The 19102-nt window shown below is 37.4% G+C and overlaps 1 protein-coding gene across 1 annotated transcript in view; it reads right to left on the reverse strand.

Moving 5' to 3' along the window:
* CACNA2D3 (calcium voltage-gated channel auxiliary subunit alpha2delta 3) overlaps positions 1-17172 on the reverse strand; it is a 409143-nt gene extending 391971 nt beyond the window's left edge. The window contains exons 1-2 of the mRNA XM_054387292.1: positions 17054-17172; positions 16366-16447 (exon numbers count right to left, since the gene is read on the reverse strand). Coding sequence (XP_054243267.1) covers positions 16366-16447; positions 17054-17172 — 201 coding nt within the window. The remainder of the gene's footprint in view (positions 1-16365; positions 16448-17053) is intronic.
* Between the last annotated feature and the right edge of the window lie 1930 nt (positions 17173-19102).

A 19102-nucleotide genomic window follows, 5' to 3' on the forward strand; every position in this document is an offset into this window, starting at 1 on the left:
CTTTTATTTTTAGGCAATTAAACAAGGGACAAAAACCATCTTTCAACTCTAACCTCCTTCCACCCACCAAGGAGAAAGAGTAAATATTGGCAAAGTCCATACACTTTTGCAGTTCAAATAAATTACAGCTTGACTTAATGTGAAGCCATCAAGGAGATTTATAATTACTCCTTTGTATTTAAACTGTAATGTTTTTTTCAGTCTAAAGAATATTGCACCCTCAAACATTCTACACCTCTTTTCTAACAGAACACAGTCTCATTACAGATAACAGTCTCATTACTGTCTATGACTATAGTGAATATAAAAGAGACCTTCCAGATTGCAGATCCAATCCTTTTGCAATTCATACAAAAGTCAGCATTCTCAGTTCTGATTTAAAGGCTTGCAAGACAGCATGCAATCATAGCAGATACAGACCTACTCATGTATCCTAGATAAATATGGATTTTTAAATTATTTTTTATTTTTACTTACAGGTACTTTAACTAGCTGCCAGCCCAACAGTAATTCTTTTCCTCAGCTTTCTTCTTTACATAATTTCTCTTCAGCAGACACGACTTTAGCTGAAATGACTTAGCACTAGAGTCAGCTATTCTTTTACAAAATTTGAGCTACTCGACACTCAAAGCAAGTACTTTCATATTAAAAGCATGCATGGTGTTACCAAAGTCGACCTTATTTCAGGCACAAGACTACTACAGAGATGGCAATCACACCAAGAAGCAACTCCCATTTTCCTCAGTTGTTTCTGAACTGATGTGAGTTCAAATATAGTGGTATTAGTTTACTCTTAAACAAGATTGAAATAATGTTAATCCTGCACCCACTTCGTTTATTCCAGTTCTAAGCTTTTGGAAATTATCCAGGCTATATTATTCAGACTCCAAAACCATTGTTTTTTTGGCAGCACTGCTTCTATATGGGAGGTTACAGAAAATTGGCCTGTTTAGTCAATCAGATCAGTCATTCATTAATACATAATAGTAAGTGATGTTTGATGTCATTTATTAAAAATAGACAAAAAATAAACCCAAACAACAACACAAACCAAAATAACCCATAAAATGAAGAGCATGATAACGCAGAAACAACCACCCCTCAAAAAACAAGTTTTTCACACAAGTTGTCATAAAACCTTCTTTTTTAAAAACTGCAGACAGTAAGCAGAATTTTCCCCATTTTTGTAAAGATAGAACCAGACATAACCGAAATGCATAAAATTAATCAACAAGTCAGGGGCAAAACCTGGGCTGTGGGGTTTTTGGAAGGCTTCTGAAGCACAAGGAGCATTATTTAAATCAAAGTAATGATTTCACCACCTAGTCAACAAACATATTGATATTTCAAGCAGTAATTGAGATGTGAAAGGATCCTCTCTGCTGAGTTAACAAGTTTTCCTATAATATCGAAAGCTTTGCTCTAAGGGAGTGAAGCTCAAGCAATGCAAGCCACAGTACAATCCGCCCGGATTTTGTTGTCCTAGTCACACCAGCCAGACATAGCTTTTTACTAGACTCTGGACAGGAAGCTATCTGAGAAGCATAGAGAATTTGTGTGAAGAACGGCAATTTTGTACTTTCCAGGACACTATTTTTTAGGTTGTGCATTTTAGTGAAGATTCCTAAGAAGAGCTGAGTTAGCAGTTGATTTTATCTGGCAAATTATACTCTGAATATAATTAAGAGTTTACAGCTATATGGCTCCTGTATATTTATAAACCAAGATAAACAAACAGCATGCAATCAGATAAATATGGCCATACATGAATAACTCTATATACTATTTGAATTATTCCAGCACACAAGTGTAGGTCCCAATCCCATATATATGGCTATTTTCTACCATTGTTTTTCAGACAAAATTGCTCAGACATCTTGTAATGCTGAGGAAGATCTGCTGAACAAACATATATTTACATTAATAACATGCTTAAGGTGGACTGAACAGGATTAGTGTCAAATGTTGGACTCAGGAATATTCCTATTTCACTGAGGCTGTACAGAAGAAAGGACTTCAGCAGAGCAAACAGATTTTTTTTCTTTTTTACAGTGTTAAAGTGTTCAAATTTTAAGCATCTGGGAAGTCAAAGACAAAAGTCAGAATTGTGTCATTACTAACACATTACTAACCTCAGATGCCTTCCCTCAATTGAAATTTACACCTCTTAGCATAATAATTTCCTCTTAGATTTAGTTCTTAGTTTAGTTTCGGAACCTTGAGGTACTGGTGCATTTCAAAAACAGCAAACTTGACCTTCTAACTGTGGCTTATATGATTTTGATATGAAAATAATTAATGTAATTGATTTGTGAAAAATAATGACCAGAATGGAGGTATTGACTGAATTTCATACAAATTTATTCTCCAGCTGTGAAACCACAGAGAAAAAAAATTTTTGCTTCTTTGCTCCTCACACAAGCCATTCCTCTTCATCTTACTACCTTCACCTCTCCCTTTTCTGATCTCTAGCTGGTTTTGAACAGCTCCCTGATACTGACTCTTTCCTGCAATTTGTACTGTTTGAAAGATGCTGTGAACTTGCCTTCCCTACCATGAGAGAAGATTGACATTTCTTTTAGGAGGCAATCCTATCTCCCTTTTTCCCTGCCCCCCCCAACCCATCCACACCCTCCCCCCCGACTCTCCCCAGCCTTAACATACATCCAAGGTACAACTAAGTATATTGAGGAAATAATAACCTCCTCTTTCCCATAATGCTCTCAGTGGGTAAAAGGAGCACCAGTAGATCCTAATGTATTTATTCTTCCTTTTAAAGGTTCAAATATCATAACTGAATGACAAGATAATTTTAAGAACACAAGTATTTGCATAACCTTCCCTCATTCTTATGTATTAAAGTGTTACTAAGCCATTACTCATGTCTGCATATTTTTCTCCAGCTGACCAGATCCTCATTACTACATCCGCTCAAGGCACAGAAAAAGATACATTAAATGGTAAAAATTTTCAGAGGAAAACAGCAAATGCTATAAACAAGTGGGAGCACAGAGAAGGACAAAGTAAGAAAGTACACACAGAAAATAAATTTCTACAGTAATTGCAAAGCAGACAGAAATAATCAGCTACCCATAAAAGGATAAAGACAATTGTTTGATTCCCCATTTAACTTCATTTGACATTTGTGAATGTGACTGTGTAACAAAAGTCTTATTGAGCGATTTTCACTTTGAAGAAAATCAGGAAAGATCAGGAAAAAGTCTGAAAGATCTAGACAAAAAATATAGTGCAGAACTGTAGTTGTGTGGAAAAATAATAATATGAAATAAGTAGCAAAGGGAAAATTATAAATGGAAAAAAGAAAATGTTTGCAAAATTGAAAATTACTTTCTAATATCAATATGGCCTATAGCTTTGTATTCAAAGCATAGGAAGAAGTAATTCTCTGACAACAAAGGGTTCAATTTCACTTGCCTGCACAATCCTATGTGGAGATTTATTGCCAGCTATAGATATCAAATATCAACAGTAGAAATAAGAGGGTTCCTATCAATTTTGTAGTTATTCAAGACTGTTATAGGAAGCCATTTATCTATTCAGTAATGAAGAAAGTTGTTTAAGAAGTGTGTTAAAATTAATGCTTTGTAGCTCTTGGAGCTGATCTATTCCATGTACTTTGCTTTACTTCCATATCCATATGCTAATGCTCTTCTTCACCACCTGATCCTCTCCATCTGCTAAACACTCTACAAAAAGTGCTGCTCCTGATCCAAAGAATTTCAAAGTTTAGAAATTTATAGGGAAAGGCAGTATTGCTAGGTTCATTTTACATGAAAAAGGCAGACAAAAATGCTTCTGCTGGGGTGACATGGGGGGAGCCCTGATTGCAATTTTAAATTTCAGTTCAAGGCTTCTGGCCACCACCAACCATACATGCCGTATTTGTGTGACAACAGGTTGAGTTAATATCATGAATTTTTGCCATCAAAATCACATGGTCTAAGGAGACCATCAAGAAAGTTATGAGAATCTCAGTCTGATGCTGAGATTTTAACAGGAAAATTAAATCTGAATAGGCCAACAGAAATCCTCCAGTTCTTTTTCATATCTTTCCCCCACTCCGCCTCAACATTTTTCATGGCAAGTTCCAGGTGGATGTCAGAACTCATCTCTAATTTTACTGTAAAGCTTCATTGCAGTTTGTAATGATTGGTGGAAGTGTGAAGTGAGTACTCAATTTTTTATATATATATCATACCATCTATAATATCATCTTTCTTCTTGCACTTTGTTGAAAAAATGGCAGAAGATATTGTAAAAGGCACGCTGTGCATAGGGAGTAATAAATCTGCTGGATGCAGATAGTCAGTCGCTGCAAGTCATAATACAAAGCTTTACTCTTAGCCTCCTACCAGTTTTCATTATCAGTGAAAATTTCTATTAATGTAACATGATAGCATCATGTACAAACAGCTTGGCAGTCATACATTTTGCACAGCTGTCATAAAATGATAGTCATTTAGCTTCAAGGTAAAGATGAAGTTTGAATATTTCTGCTTTTCATCTTTAAAGCTTTTTCACTTTAGAAGACAATTATTCTAATTTTGTGTCCAATGATGTGTTCCACATACATCAAATTTTAATTCCTGTAGTATGTAGATCTATTTTGTGTATATCTTGAAAATTAGCAACTTAGCTAGCTTGGCACTAAATCTTGGAAGTACATTGAATAGCCAAACACATGAATATGACCTGGAGGAACAAAAGGAACAATCTATGCTATGGCTGAGAAAAGAGCATTTTCACAGTGTTTTTATCCAACAGGCTAGAGATACTATGACTGCGTAATTTTGATTCCTGATCTTTAGGAAAGCATGTAAAATTCTTGTTTACATAGAAAAATATGAAGAAGCTCCTCGCTAGCTACTGTACAGTAATTTGAAGTAAAAGCAGACAATGAGACATAAACCCTTCTGCTAGCTACTGAATTATTTCTGTACAACACTAGGGTCAGGGTCACTTAAGACTAACAGCCAGCTGGGAGTAAAGGGTTTGATTTTGCCCTAGATTAGGAGGGAAATTCCTGTGTTACCATGACAAAAAAAAAAAAAAAAAAAAAAAAAAAAACCACCAAAAACACAAACCCCAAACCAAACCAAACAACTTCTCCCACTCATGCAATCAGCTTAGTGGAAATTACTCTTGAGACTCTGTAATTATAAGAATGGTTACATACTCCTATTGCGAGAACAAGAGTGTCTATGGGAAAAGCCCACCTGAATATTAAACAGCAGAGTTCAGTTTTAAGAGCATGCAATGTTAGTGAAAACTGTTTTAAGAGAATGAGTCAGAACAGAAAGTGTTGAGAACTGATGAAGCAACTAAAAGATGGTGTAATATTATCTATCACTGAGGCCTAACAGAAATCTGCAGTGACAATCATGCCTGTCAATATTTACAACAAGGTTATGGAAAAGATGAACCAAGGCTGTTTATGGAAGTGCACAGTAAAAGTGACAGGCAGCAGCTGTAAATTGAAATGGGAAGTTCCAGCTTAAGTAACTTTTCATCTAGAATAGAGTCAAGCATTACAACAAAAGAGGTTGTCATATATCTGTCCTTGAAGGTCTGAGGATCAGACTCAAAGCCCCAATAAATTTGCACTGATTTCAGTATTGACCTTGCTTTGAGCAGGAAGAAGAGTTAAAAGGCATTCTAAATCTTCTTCCAGAATGAATGATTCTCTGATTCCAGAAACTATTAAAAAGAGTACCATAGCAGAAGAGAGTAAGACAATTGCAAATAAGAGGGAGATGAGAAGTTTTGTCCAGAGCTAGTTTTGCTTAGTCATTAATGCCAGATTGCTTAGCCATTAATGTCTCAGATAGGACAATTCAGTATCATTGTATTCAGAAGAACATCAATTAGACAAGTTCTACTTGACTTGCATGTTCTAGAGGGAGAGTGTTAGAATATATAACCCCTTACCAGCACAAAATTCAGAAAATGTTGTCAACTTTGTATTGCGAATACATCATAGGAAAACATTTCACGAGGCTATTAGAAGCTCAAAAACATCTTCCACCCTTTCCTAAAAACTCAGAGCAAAGCTTTAGTAAGCAAACTACTGTCAGTCATACATACAAGCAAGCTACCCAGTAACAAGAGGATGCACACATTAAGTCCTGATACACTGAGTGAATTACACACTCAAACTTCTCTAGTTTTTTTATTTTATGAACTAGATTAGGTCACTATGTAATTTGTTCTGTTACTGGGTCTGAAAACAACTTTTGCTTCTCTGGCTTGGATGTTATAAAATCTCAGAATCTCGTTTGAATGATAAATAGTAATAGCTATCTTTTAAAATGCTTCCTGTACTTCAAATTGATTTATGCAAAACATTTGGCATCAGTCTCAGAAGAAAAACATTTCTCTCTGGAACACCTGCCCATTTTAAAACAGAAAGATTCAAATTCAAGGTGGTTCAGAAAGAAGAGGACAGGAAGAGACAAATACAACAATAAAACAACATGCCACATTAAGGAAGGCAGAAGCAAAACATGAGTAGCAGCAAGTGCTGTGATAAAGAGAATGTTTTCTAATATTTTAGAAATTGGTTTGGTAGCCTTAATGAAATGTATTGGTTGAACTCCTTACAGTTCTTTCAGGAATCTAGAAAGACAGAACAAATGGCAAGAAACAACCAGGTGTCAAACAATTTTCTGATTAAGAGTCATTCCGTGAACCCATATGCCTTGCTGACTCTCTCCAACTATCCAAACAGCCTCTACATGAAAAACAGTGCAAAATTTCAGCATAAGTGATGTGTAGGAACTCCTGAGAAAAAAAGCAGTAGAATATGTGGCAGGTACCTAAGGAATATACCAGGGCTTTACATCTTCCTTACAAGTCCTGGTGAAGCTCTATTACCTGAATGCTTTGTAGTTACACGATATAAGAACAGGTTGGGACATCCTAAGAAGTTAACCCTGATGAAGTCTTACCACATGACTGATGGCTTTTAGGTAGAATAGGTAAACACTACTCAGAAATTTAATCAGCTATGTTTAATATATCTCTCTTTCTGTACTAAAAAGCCACATTTTAATAAGATCATTTGATTGTATGCTTATCAAGGGCAGGAAAAAAGAAGCATTGTTCAGCCAACCTGGCCAACCTGTACAGCAGTAATGACAGTGTTTTACAACCTGTTTCCACTGTGAAAGTTGAAGGACTCTCTAGCTGTGTCTTAAGGAGATAAAGGCACAAAGCTTAACAGAGCATAGAGACATCAAAGAAATACAATTACTTTAATTGCTTATAGTCCAAAATAAAAGATTATGTAGCTCATTTTCCTAACATAAGGCAGTTCAATGAGATATACATAATGGCAAGTAACCTGTACTGAAAAGCCACATTGTAAGAATTCCAGACTATTCCAGTGTTTTCTCTTTTAAAAAGTTCTTTATAGTAAGAAAAACTAATTTTTCTGCTTGAAGACCAGTTCTTTTTCATCTACCATAAATATAGAGAACACATTTACTCTTCTTCCTGGTTTTCTGCATGTTAGAAATGCTTCCATATTTCCTTTCAAGATTCACTGGTTCTGCTCAGGCACGGCTTGGCCCATGGCCCATCAAAACACTGTCTAGTCAAACAGACCTAGATCTTCCTCTCTTCACTCTCCCATCCCATTCACATTTCTCCACACTTTCTTCCTTAGTACAAAAGAAATAAACTTTGGATTTTTTCTTTTTTTTTCCCCCCCAGTTAGGTTTCCCCCCACCTCTCCATTTTCTAAGTTATTGGAAGGCTATTGTCTCTTTCACACAGCATACCTGCCCGATTCAGACATTGAAGGGTGTTTTGGAATTCAGGACTAGTTGTCCTGCCCCATCTATGCAACGTCAGTATCTTACCTTTGAGAGTTTCTGTAGTTTAGAACATTTCTAGTCTCATAAATATGGATTTGACATATGCTTTATCATGCATGATGTTACCAGCCAGTTTTCAGCTCTCTACAGGGATTAAAGAGAGCCACATCAGCCATTTTACAAAAAATGTATGGCAGAAATGGGGAGCAGGTAAAACATATCAGAGCAGAAGAACTTTAGAGGGTAAAACATTCCTCACCCATTCAGTCTATTCACAGTAGCCACAGATACCAGAAGCAGCAAGGACACCTGGAGCCTGTGACTTCCTTTGCTGATTACTTCTGTAAATCAGTATCATGACACATTCATAATGAGTTATGATGGGTGGAGTTGACAGAGAAAACAGAGTGAATAGAGCGAGGAGAGAGAATAACCCTTGCTTGCAACAAGTGCAAAAGGAGTCAGGGTGAAAAGTAACACAAGAGAAAACTAATTTGTGCTCTTAGCAAACAGGAGACCTTGAGTATAACAGGAGCCTAGTGCAAGAGTTGAGTCTGAGGGCATCTACACAAGATTACAAATGTCTACCTACACCAATTAGTCTAGAAATAGAAGTACAATTCTGCCCATCTCTGCCTCCAAAACTCTTGCTAAAGTAATCTGCTTTCTTACAGGGTTTTGAAAGTCTTCTGGATGAAAAATAAAAATGCATTTTTCTGGTATTAGGGATCTTCCAGGAAATAAACCTGAATCTCATGTGCAAGAAGTGAGGGTCATATTCCCATGCAAAGCATATTACATATTTCTGTCTTGCCCTGCAGCAATCATCTTTGCCTTCTCAGCTGACATCTCCTTCCTGAAATTTACCTTGCATTGACTGCTGCTCAGGCACACTTATTTTGAAGATACTTTTTAAAACACTCTCCACCCTTACCCCTCACCCTCTAACAATAATATTATCCAAGATCTGAATGCAGATCATTTCAAACAGATTTACACATCTAACACTAACCTCACTATAAATTCAAATCTGTTTCTCCAGTCTCAAAAAGCACCATTGATGAAATGGCCTTATTTTACCTTTCTTCAGTTATTTTCTTTTAAACTTGGCTTCTATCTACTGTCACCTGTAGTCTATCTCATTAAAACAATCCAAGATGCTCCAGCTACTTCTAAGACCCTGCTAAAGACTGCATGAAGCTAACTCACTTAGGCAGAAGTGATTTATGACAGCTTAATTCCTGTGCTCTGTATTCTATTGTATGCTACGGTCTACTTTTTTATTCCCAGATTGAACTCAATACCTTGTTTGTAACATCTGTACACTCCTATGTGAGCAAGTCTGTCTCTCTTGACTAATCACAATCTCCTCATGTCTTTATCATCATCCACAGAAACAGTGTACTAGTTATGAGCTATAAGACAGACAACCCCGTCTGTAAAGGAGAACTGAAGGCAGGAAATCTTCAGGAAGTACATGTCCCTAGAATTTATCAGCTCTGGAAAGGATTCAAAACCCACCCCAACTTCCTCCAGCTATGATTCAATACATATAATAATATTTTTTTTTAAATAAATTTTTTAAAAATGTGGTTTTCCACTGACTTCCTTTATATATAAATTCTAGAATTATTTTGTCACTTACTAAAAGAATACTTAAGTTTTACAAGCAAGCTGGTCAAGAAAGGCTGTGCAATTTTGCAAAAATATTATACATAGAAAAAGTAAAATGGAACTTCACAAGGACAACATATTAATCAAAGTACTTCATTAAGACCTTTTAGTGAAGCTCCTACAGCAACCTAAAATACAGACTATCAAGACATAATTTGTGTTGTACAATGTGTAACCACTTACTACTAGCAACAAAAAATTGTACCCTACAGAACAGTAACAACATTTGAAAGTGTAGAGTATTGATTAGTAGTTGCTTAAAAGTGAATCACCACTACAATGCAGCATCTATTCATGGCTCTACATACCTACACTGTCAAGATAATTTGCATGGAGCCTGGCTCTTTTAACCTTGAAATGTAAGCATTTTCCAATACAGGATGTGAAAACAAACAATCATAAATGCGTTAAGTGAGGGAATTAGCACTCATTTCCTTTCAAGATCAGATGTTTTCCAGTTGGATTGTCCACTCAGTTTCCATATTAAAAGACATTATTGAAAGTGTAATGCACATATCATAAACTTACTGAAGCCATCTCATATTTCTATTACGTACTGACACTAGAACATATTTACTTCCAATAATACGAGTAAGGGCATCATGCTGTGCTTGCAAAACCCAGAAAAGACACAGAAAATACTGCAAAATATCAAGTGCTAATGGCAGAAGAGCATAAATTACTCTGGCTTAAAGCAGGGCTTTCCTTTTAGTTAAAAAGAAATACAAAACAATGATTTTTCAGGCTGATTTAAGCTAAATTTTAAAAACATTACCTATACCAAGAAATTATTACTCCTGCCATAACATTCAAACAGAAGATGAGAGTATGACCCCAGATCATTCAAGATGCAGTTCTAACATCATTAAAAAAAAAAAAATTCCCACACCTCTGAAGAAGGCAAAACATCATTTAAAAAAGAAGGAAAAATTATTCTCTGTTACCGAGAGACATCACACTACTGAAAGTTTGACAGCACTGTGATATTTTTCTCTACACATCACAGTATCACAGTATATCAGAGGTTGGAAGGGACCCCAAGAGATCATTAGGTCCAACCCCCCTGCCAGAGCAGGATCACTTAGGGTAGTCCACACAGGAATGCATCCAGGTGGGTTTTGAAAGTCTCCAGAGAAGGAGACTCCACAACCTCCCTGGGCAGCCTGTTCCAGTGCTCTGTCACCCTCACTGTAAAGAAGTTTCTCCTCATGTTGAGGTGAAGTCTTCTATGTTCAAGTTTGAACCCATTGTTCCTTGTCTTATCACTGTGAACCACCAAAAAGAGCCTGGCCCCCTCCACTTGACACCCACCCCTCAGATATTTATAGACATTGATGAGATCCCCTCTCAATCTCTCTTCACAGGGGAGATGCTCAAGTCCCCTTATCATCCTCGTGGCTCTCCATTGGATTTTCTCCAGCAGTTCTCTGTCTCTCTTGAACTGGGGAGCCCAAAACTGGACACAGCATTCCAGATGTAGTCTCACCAGGGCAGAGTAGAGAGGTAGAACTTCCCTAGACCTGCTGTTCAGTACACTACCTGAACATTAGTACTGGATGAAGCAGGTTTTTCTACTTAACACATTAATAGCTTACGAATGTGCCTGATTATTTCTTCCTTGAACAAAGAAAAAATAAAATATCTATCCAAAAGAGTTTACAGCTTTGTGTCTGCAGATAACATTAAACACTTCACTAAATACACTGAAATGCTCCATAACTAGTTCGGCAAGAATTGAAGGGGATGGTGGTTCAAGCTCTGCAAGTTTCAAAACATCATTTGCATTAATCATCAGAATTAAAGTGATTTAAGAGTCTCGGATTTTTTCTAATGCTTGGTTTTAATTCAGTGCTAGGAGACATATTTCACATAATCCAGACTTTCAATTATAATGAATTAACTCCATATCATTTACCTGGCTGGTGGAGTTTTTTGAGTTTGAATTTCAGGGTATTTGGTGAGGGGTTTCATGGGATTTTTGGGTGGGTTTTTTGGGTGAGGGGAAGTTGGTTGTTACTACGTTTGTGTTGCTGTGGGATCCAGGTTTGTTGTTGTTGCTGGGGTGAGGGTTATTTGGTTTGGGGTTTTTGGGTTATTTGTTTGTTTTTACATCAGAGTCATATTTCTACAGCTGCTATAATTTTTCTCCAATTTTTGATAAGAAAAAACCCCAAAACAGTACTATTTTTGCAGTTTTGAAACTGCCCAGCTGCCAAAAGTTTAAATTGATACCCAAGAAAGTAATCCTTATTTGTCCTTTAAACTGCACAACTCAGTCCTATGGACCCTTCCTTCATAGCAGCAGTTGCAGTGTCTCGAGACAAAACAGCCTACAAAGACCAAAGCCAACATAAGGCTGAATAGAAGGAAAGCAATTAATGTCAAGATAAATTCTTACAGAAGTTTACTGCAATTAAGTCACTATTATACGATTTAAAACTAAAGATAGATGTACTGCATGAATCAGATACACCAGCTGAATGCTAATTGGTCTAAATAATCCTGTTATATTAGTTTTGCAGTGACATTTCCATAGTTGTAAGAAACTAACAAGATACAGCACAAAATCTAGTCAGAAAGGGGAAAAATGCAATTCTGAACCTTTAAAAATAGGAATGATATACTGATTGGAAAAACCTGCTTTGAGAAAACATAATGATTTGAGAACTCCTAACAATGAAGGATTCGCTGAAAGGAGTAGGCAGATGCAGGCTACAGACTGCTTGAGACCAAGGCAGTCAGTGCTTACATAACAGTGAGGACTCTGTTAGAGGACTTACATAAGAAAAATCTGAGCTAGCCCTAAACAAGCTTGTCTCCAGTAAGACCTTTATGTCAGAATGGATAAATAGAAGTTTATTTTCAGTCAGAAACTGGTCATATATTTGCAATGAAATAATATTGACTATTCAGGACCAAATCAAGAATCATCAAAGCTCAGAACAGTAAAGTTCATTCCCCGAAATAAATCTAACAAAGCATAGACCATGCTATGTTTTTAAAGAATCAGACACTTCTTTGGTATTAGAAAAGCCTTACTGTGTAGCAGAAATTATTTTTAACATTAACAGAAGGCACATCACCTGCATTTTTTGCTTCCATTTTATTGCTACCATTATTTTGCAACAGCATGGAATTGAAAACACATTATTATCATGGCAACTGTAATGTGAAGAGAAGCTTTTCCTAAAGTCTATTCCTTCAAAAGTCTATTTGTAACATCTTAAGTAAATATCATCCTGGCACCTAACCCTTGCTTTGCATCCTATACTTAGTAGCTTGGCTTAGCCAGTTGGCTACACTTTCACATTTCTACAGTACTCAACAAACATGATCAGAGTGTTTAAATAAATTTTTAAAAAATTTATAAAGAAGCACCAAGATTCAAACAAGTCAGATATATCTTGAAAATCTAAGGAAAAAAAATAGTAAAAGAGCACCCAAGAGACAATTAGAATTTGAATCAATCCTTAGGCCCCAGCAGTATTTACTGAGTAGGTGAAGAGAATGCATGGCTCTGCAGCACCAAGCAGCTTTTTGCACACTACCAAATCTACAAGACAAATGTAAAACTTCCACAAATCAGATAACTTAGGCATAATATTGTCCTGTTTTTGTCTGTATGTTAGGGTTTTTTAACACTGAATGGTCTTCCTTCACATTGAAAGCAAGTAGTAGGGCATTTAAATGCTATATTTTTAAATGCCAACTTTGCTTATCATCATTTCTGTAATGATTTACTTCATTATTTATCTTCTATTTATTTACTTCATCTAAAGTCAGTTTCAAGAAAAGTCATATATGCCATATACTCTTGGGAGGCACAGCAACACACTTGGATAAGATTATAATAATGCAATAAAATAATAAAACATTCCACCAAGATAAGATAAGCAGTGCTTTTGAAAAGAATAAAAATCTTCAAACAAAAATATCTTTACACATCTTTTTTTGGAACTCAGGGGGACAGCAATGATGTTCACAGTACAACAAGACTTAAGAATTCTAACAACTAAATCAATATTCATAGCTATAACCTGGCAAAATTCTGCTTTACTGAGTATCTCACATAACTTCATTTGTTCAATGAAATTTTCCTATGGGTCAAATGACTCTATATGCATAAAGCATTTGGGCAGTAGAGACTGTCAATCATGCCTTGATTTCAAATGCATTCCTTTGAAAGTAGGACTCACTATATATGCTAACAAAATGAATTGAGTAACCCTTACATTAATTTTTCTTTTAGCAAGCCTTTATTAAACTAAATAGCACTACAAAGGAGCTGGTAATCGAGAATTCTTTACTGCCCAGATACATAATTATATGCACATTTCATACATTTAATGGTGCTTAATTCATAATCAGAAAATGTGGATTCCTCCAGTAATATTAGAAATCAAACTGGTTCTAAAAGTGGAATCTTGACTTTAAAAAGACATTGACTCTCATCACCCAGAGCTCACAGTAAATACCAAATGGATTCTTGATGCCTGTCTAGGAAGGAGGGAATGGGGAGAAAAAAGGTTTTTGCATTTACAGCCCTCCTGTGCTATTGGTTCTTAATTGTCGTGACAACTTCTCTCTCACTGGCTTTGTGTGTTGAAAATGGTTGTGGATCTTGAAGTCTGGTATGTTTTTATTCACACAAGCTTGCAGAATAAATATATTTTATAACAACACAAAAAGATACATATTCAAGTAATTTGTCATCCAACCTCACTTGCCATGATCAACAGCAAGAAATTCTAAGCCTAAAAGGACAGAGATACTTGGAATTCTAAATTAAAATAAAAAGCACTAGAGGTTTCCTAAAGCTATCATAACAAAAAAAAAAAAAGAAAGAGAAAAAATAGAGGATATGACAGAGGAATAAAAATGCTGTAAACACCTGTCAAGTCTATTTTGTCTTTCCTCTTTAGATCATTAATGAAATACCATAACAAAAGCAAGAAACAAAACCAAAATAGCTTGGGATGAGTATATACTGTCCACTTTCAGGAACAGGAGCACAGACTTCTTAGCGAAATAGAAAGGATGCTAATGAAAAGGTAAAATTAATAGCTTCCAATTACCTGCAACTATAACAACCAATAGGAAGAAATCTTACTACTTCAGAGGGAAAAAATACATGACAGAAGGGATGATGGCAGTATCTACTATGAGGAAGAGAAGAATGATTTGGGACCTCCTACTGATTCTTTGTGGATTTAAGCACAACTACAAAGCAGAGTATATTCCATATTCTTCTAGTCAATGTTGGACTATTTGTATTTGGTAAATTTCATTTTTAAGGCCTTTTCAAAGCAAAAATGGCTGCGCACCGAACAGTTCCAAAGTTAAATAAAGATACCTGCTTGTTATGGCCCAATAATAAAAAATAAAGCCTTGTAGTAATACTTGATAAAATGCTAATCAAAACTGAAAGATCCATCTGCTTTAAAAATTTAAGGAGTTTACACAAAAATGTGATAAGATTACATAGGGTTCAAAGAACATGAGTTAGAAGTATAATAAATACCGAATGTCCATATTTTCAGATTAAACTAGAAGTTTGCCCAATGTATTCAAGTGAAGCCACTTAATGGCCTTGAAAGGTAGCAAGAGACCTCAAATATTTTTGTTCTTAATAGCTCTGCATTTTAGCTTAGTAAAGCTTATATTTTGCAGTCATGGGTATACAACACTGCAAAGACAGACACTGCTAAAGAACTCATGTGCCTATAGCAATCATGAAGTCAGTTGCTTTCATTTTACATGGATAGCATAAGCTTTTTATTTTAACTGCTACATGCACTGTCCATTATGTAATTTCACATATATACATGCCTCTCAAAATAAGTGCTACAAGCTCAAGGAATAATTTCCTTCATAATCAGACATAAAAATTAACGTGTTACTGGGAACTAAAAATCACATCTGAAAAACCAGTGGAAATTTAACATATGGGTTGAATGAGTGCTTCTGTAGTCAGTGAATGTCTCAATGTTTTCCATTTGCATATTCCATTTTAAGGATCACATATTAAATGCCACAAAACCACAGTCTTAAAGTCTTTAACATGTTCTTCTTAGTCTCTCATATTTTTTTCAGCAACCTCTGTAAAAATAGTCTACAATAGAGAACTTTACTATAGGTTGCACATTTAAAATAGAATAGACACAGTTCCTGATGTATACCTAACACTCAAATCCACTCTCTCCTTACCCTCTGCCCCAATTACGGAGACTTATACCAATTTCTCAAGTTTTTGCAGTACTTCACTAGCTTATTACCCAGCTGTGCAGCTGAGCAAGAAGATAACCACATTCATTCCTCTTATCTGTAATGATGTAATACATCCCAGCACTGGGTTGAGATGATTGGGGGAATAATGGGATTGTAAAAACTGCAGAGATTACAAACAGCAGTGCAGCCGTCTTCTCCTGATACAGTGAATCGTGTACACACAGCACAGGGTGAAAATAATACAATAAGCACTAATTCTGCTCCTTGAATGAAGTTTAATATTTTTCATAAGAGGCAGTTGTTTCTATACATAAACATCATCATTGAAATGCAGCAACCAAACAAAATACCCGCAATCTAGGCTGAGATTTCAAGAAATAAAAGTGTTAGAATTTACTTTCTAATGATAACAAAGAAATCATCCCAACAGAAAAAAATCAGTTTAATCAAAGACTCTCCGGATAGTACAGTGCAATGCAAAGAGTCATCAGGGACTGGTAAGCAATACAAAAATAGATCTTGGACCAAAGCGTGTACAGCACTGCTTTTCTATAAATTTAAAAATTAAATCTGCCTCCATTTTCTCTGTTAAAACCTTTCTTATTGCAACTGAAGAGATCCTTACCTTTTGCAGGAGCTGGGAACCTGAGTACTTGGCTGCAATAGATTTGATCTCTCCACCAAATGCTGAGGCCCAGAGCTTTACACTGTGAAGGGAAAAAAAAAAAAAGACAGGAAGAAATGTAATACACATGTCATAGCAAGCAACGCAGACTGTAACAGCTTCAGCTGCATTCAAAAGGATCCTAGCAATTTTGTATTAAAGAGCTCACTAAGGAACTTAAGCACAGCAAGAGATTAGCGAAGCTGGGCAAGTATAAGCATAAACTAGATGCTGTGCTAAGGCCTCTGATATGAAGCTACCCAATCTGTACTCCTTAAATCTAAAGAATCAACTTGTACAGAAACATGCTTTGGCACAATATAACTTACAACCATTGAAAGGAGACAAGGAGATAAAATAGTCAAATGATTACAAATTGTTATATGACAGGGAGTTAACAGCTTCAGCTTTGATAAATACAAGCACTTAAGTTAAGACACTGTGGCCACACACTCCACCAACACATGCTCCTACAATAAAATTAAAGTAGTGCTGAGCGCATTAGAGACTACCACTTTAAACATAACTGAGAGAGAAGCAAAGGTGCCTTGAACAGTCAAATACCTGCAATACAAAAAGATAACAACTTGAGCAGTGAAGTTCTTGGCCTCGAACATGGTCCTGAGATCAATAGCATGAAAGCACTTACACAGACAAGGGGATCTGCTGCTCCGATCCAACCACATCCACCAAGGCTGTGTTAAAAGCTGTCCAGAAGATAAAGAAAAAAAAACCAAAAGCCCGAAGAAGATACAGATTCTCTAGCATTGTGCCTCTCTGTGCCTGGAAAGATTTGGGGAAATTCAAGTAAAAGAGAATTCAGCAGTAGTGGGGCTTTGCTTCTAAAGCCTCTTTCCCCACCCTTTACCCCCTCCACTAGAACAACACTTGAAGAAATCACAGCTCCATCCTCATCCCTCCAAAGAATGACCCTCTCTGTGTAATGGAAAGAGAGGACCAGAAACGAAGCTCTAATAACTTGAAAACTATTGTGTCCCTGGTAACAGCAAAGCGTTTTCCAGCACTACTGCAGCCACTTGCATGTAGTTCTTTACAACTCCGCAGTCAGCAGTGTGCTGGAGTTACTTCAGTGACCTACTGCTGCTCCAAAGTGCCCTTAGCAGCAAGAAAGCAGACTATTGATTCCAACTGGGGAAGCTGTCTTCTTGCAATTACTGCTCACTTTGCAAATGGAAAGCTGCCTAGAGTTCTCCTTTCCCTCGCCGGTAACCTCCAGCCTTCATCCCCGATCAAGTCAGCCGAGGCATTGGTTGAGTGGAGCAGGAGCAGCAGCCTTTTAACGGGATAGCGCGGAGACAGAGAGGCAGGCACAGGAGGAGCTGGACCAGAGGGAGGGTGCCTCTGTATGGCAAAAGCAGAGAAAGTCTGGAGGAGCTGAAAGTGTAGTTGAGCCCTTCCAGGAAGGCGAGAAGATAGCGCTGTACATTGCCGGGGGCTGAGATAGGGAGGGCTTAACGGGGCTGGCAGAGGCGGGGGGTGGGTGGGGGGCCGTGCACACCCACCGGAGACCCGGCCAATTCAGGCAGGGCACCGCTGCATGACAATCATCTGTCATACAGCCCAGAGAGGCGAAGGATGGCCGGAGCTCAGCCCCAGGCGCCGGCAGATGCACAGCATCCCGACCGCGGGCAGCCGGGAGCGGAGGAGCGGTCCCCGCCGAAGGAGCATCGCTGCCAGCGGCGGGAGCGGGCTCCCGTAGCTAGCCCCGGCTTTAGGTCAGGCTCGCACATTTCAGTGAGTCATAAACAGCACGTCCTTGTGTATAACGGCACGTTTGCTGCTTCCTCCCACGCCTGAGCGCTGCAGCGAGACACTATCCGAGAGATCGGGACCGGCAAAGGCTCATGAATAAGAAGAAATGCAGCACAAGTAAATCAATGCGGGCTAACCGAGTCGAGCCGATGAATAAATTATTCATTTGTGCTCATGGAAGAATCCTCTTAATATAGCAAACATAGGATTACAAGCTCCTCCACGGAGAGAGCAGCGTGGGGAGCAGGAGGGAGCGGTCCAGGTATTTTTGTTATTCTTGCGTTTTAAAATCTACCCTTCTTCCCTTTGCTTTTATTCTTCTCCCTCGGCTTCGTTCCCACCTTCTTCTCCACTAAATGCACAGACTTAAAATAGCAATTGAACTTTAAAGTAAATAAGTATGGCAAAACCTGGATATGATCTGAGCATGGGCTGAGTCATCCTTGCATCATAGGATGTAGCTCCGGTGTCCGCTAAAGAATTCTAGTTTCTTCCCTTTGTAGTTAGAATTAACACCTCAGAATATTCCTTCCCTCTGCCTTTGTTTACTGTTAGTGTAGTGTTTTACATTTTCGGTCTCGAAGCTGGATAGGGAATACCTGGTTTTGGGTGTTATGTTTTCTTGTTTGGTTTTTTTTCACATTAACATTTGTAAGAGCACTGAACAGCTTGCTTGAAATATCAAAACCTCTATTCAGCACCTGGCTGATAAAGCTTTCTGCTTTCTCAGAAGAAACTGGAAGTTTAAAGATGGAATGCCTACCTCAGGGAAACTGCACAGAACAGAGCAGCATGGTACACTGCGACTTTCACCACCCACTGGCCATCACCACCAGGAACAGTAAACAGATCATATTTGACTGTAGTAATACCTTCACGTGAAGGCAATAATGAAAGTTGTATTAAAAGGGGGATTTATTTTGTG

The sequence above is a fragment of the Indicator indicator genome, chromosome 15 (genome assembly GCF_027791375.1).
Source record: "Indicator indicator isolate 239-I01 chromosome 15, UM_Iind_1.1, whole genome shotgun sequence".
NCBI lineage: Eukaryota > Metazoa > Chordata > Aves > Piciformes > Indicatoridae > Indicator > Indicator indicator.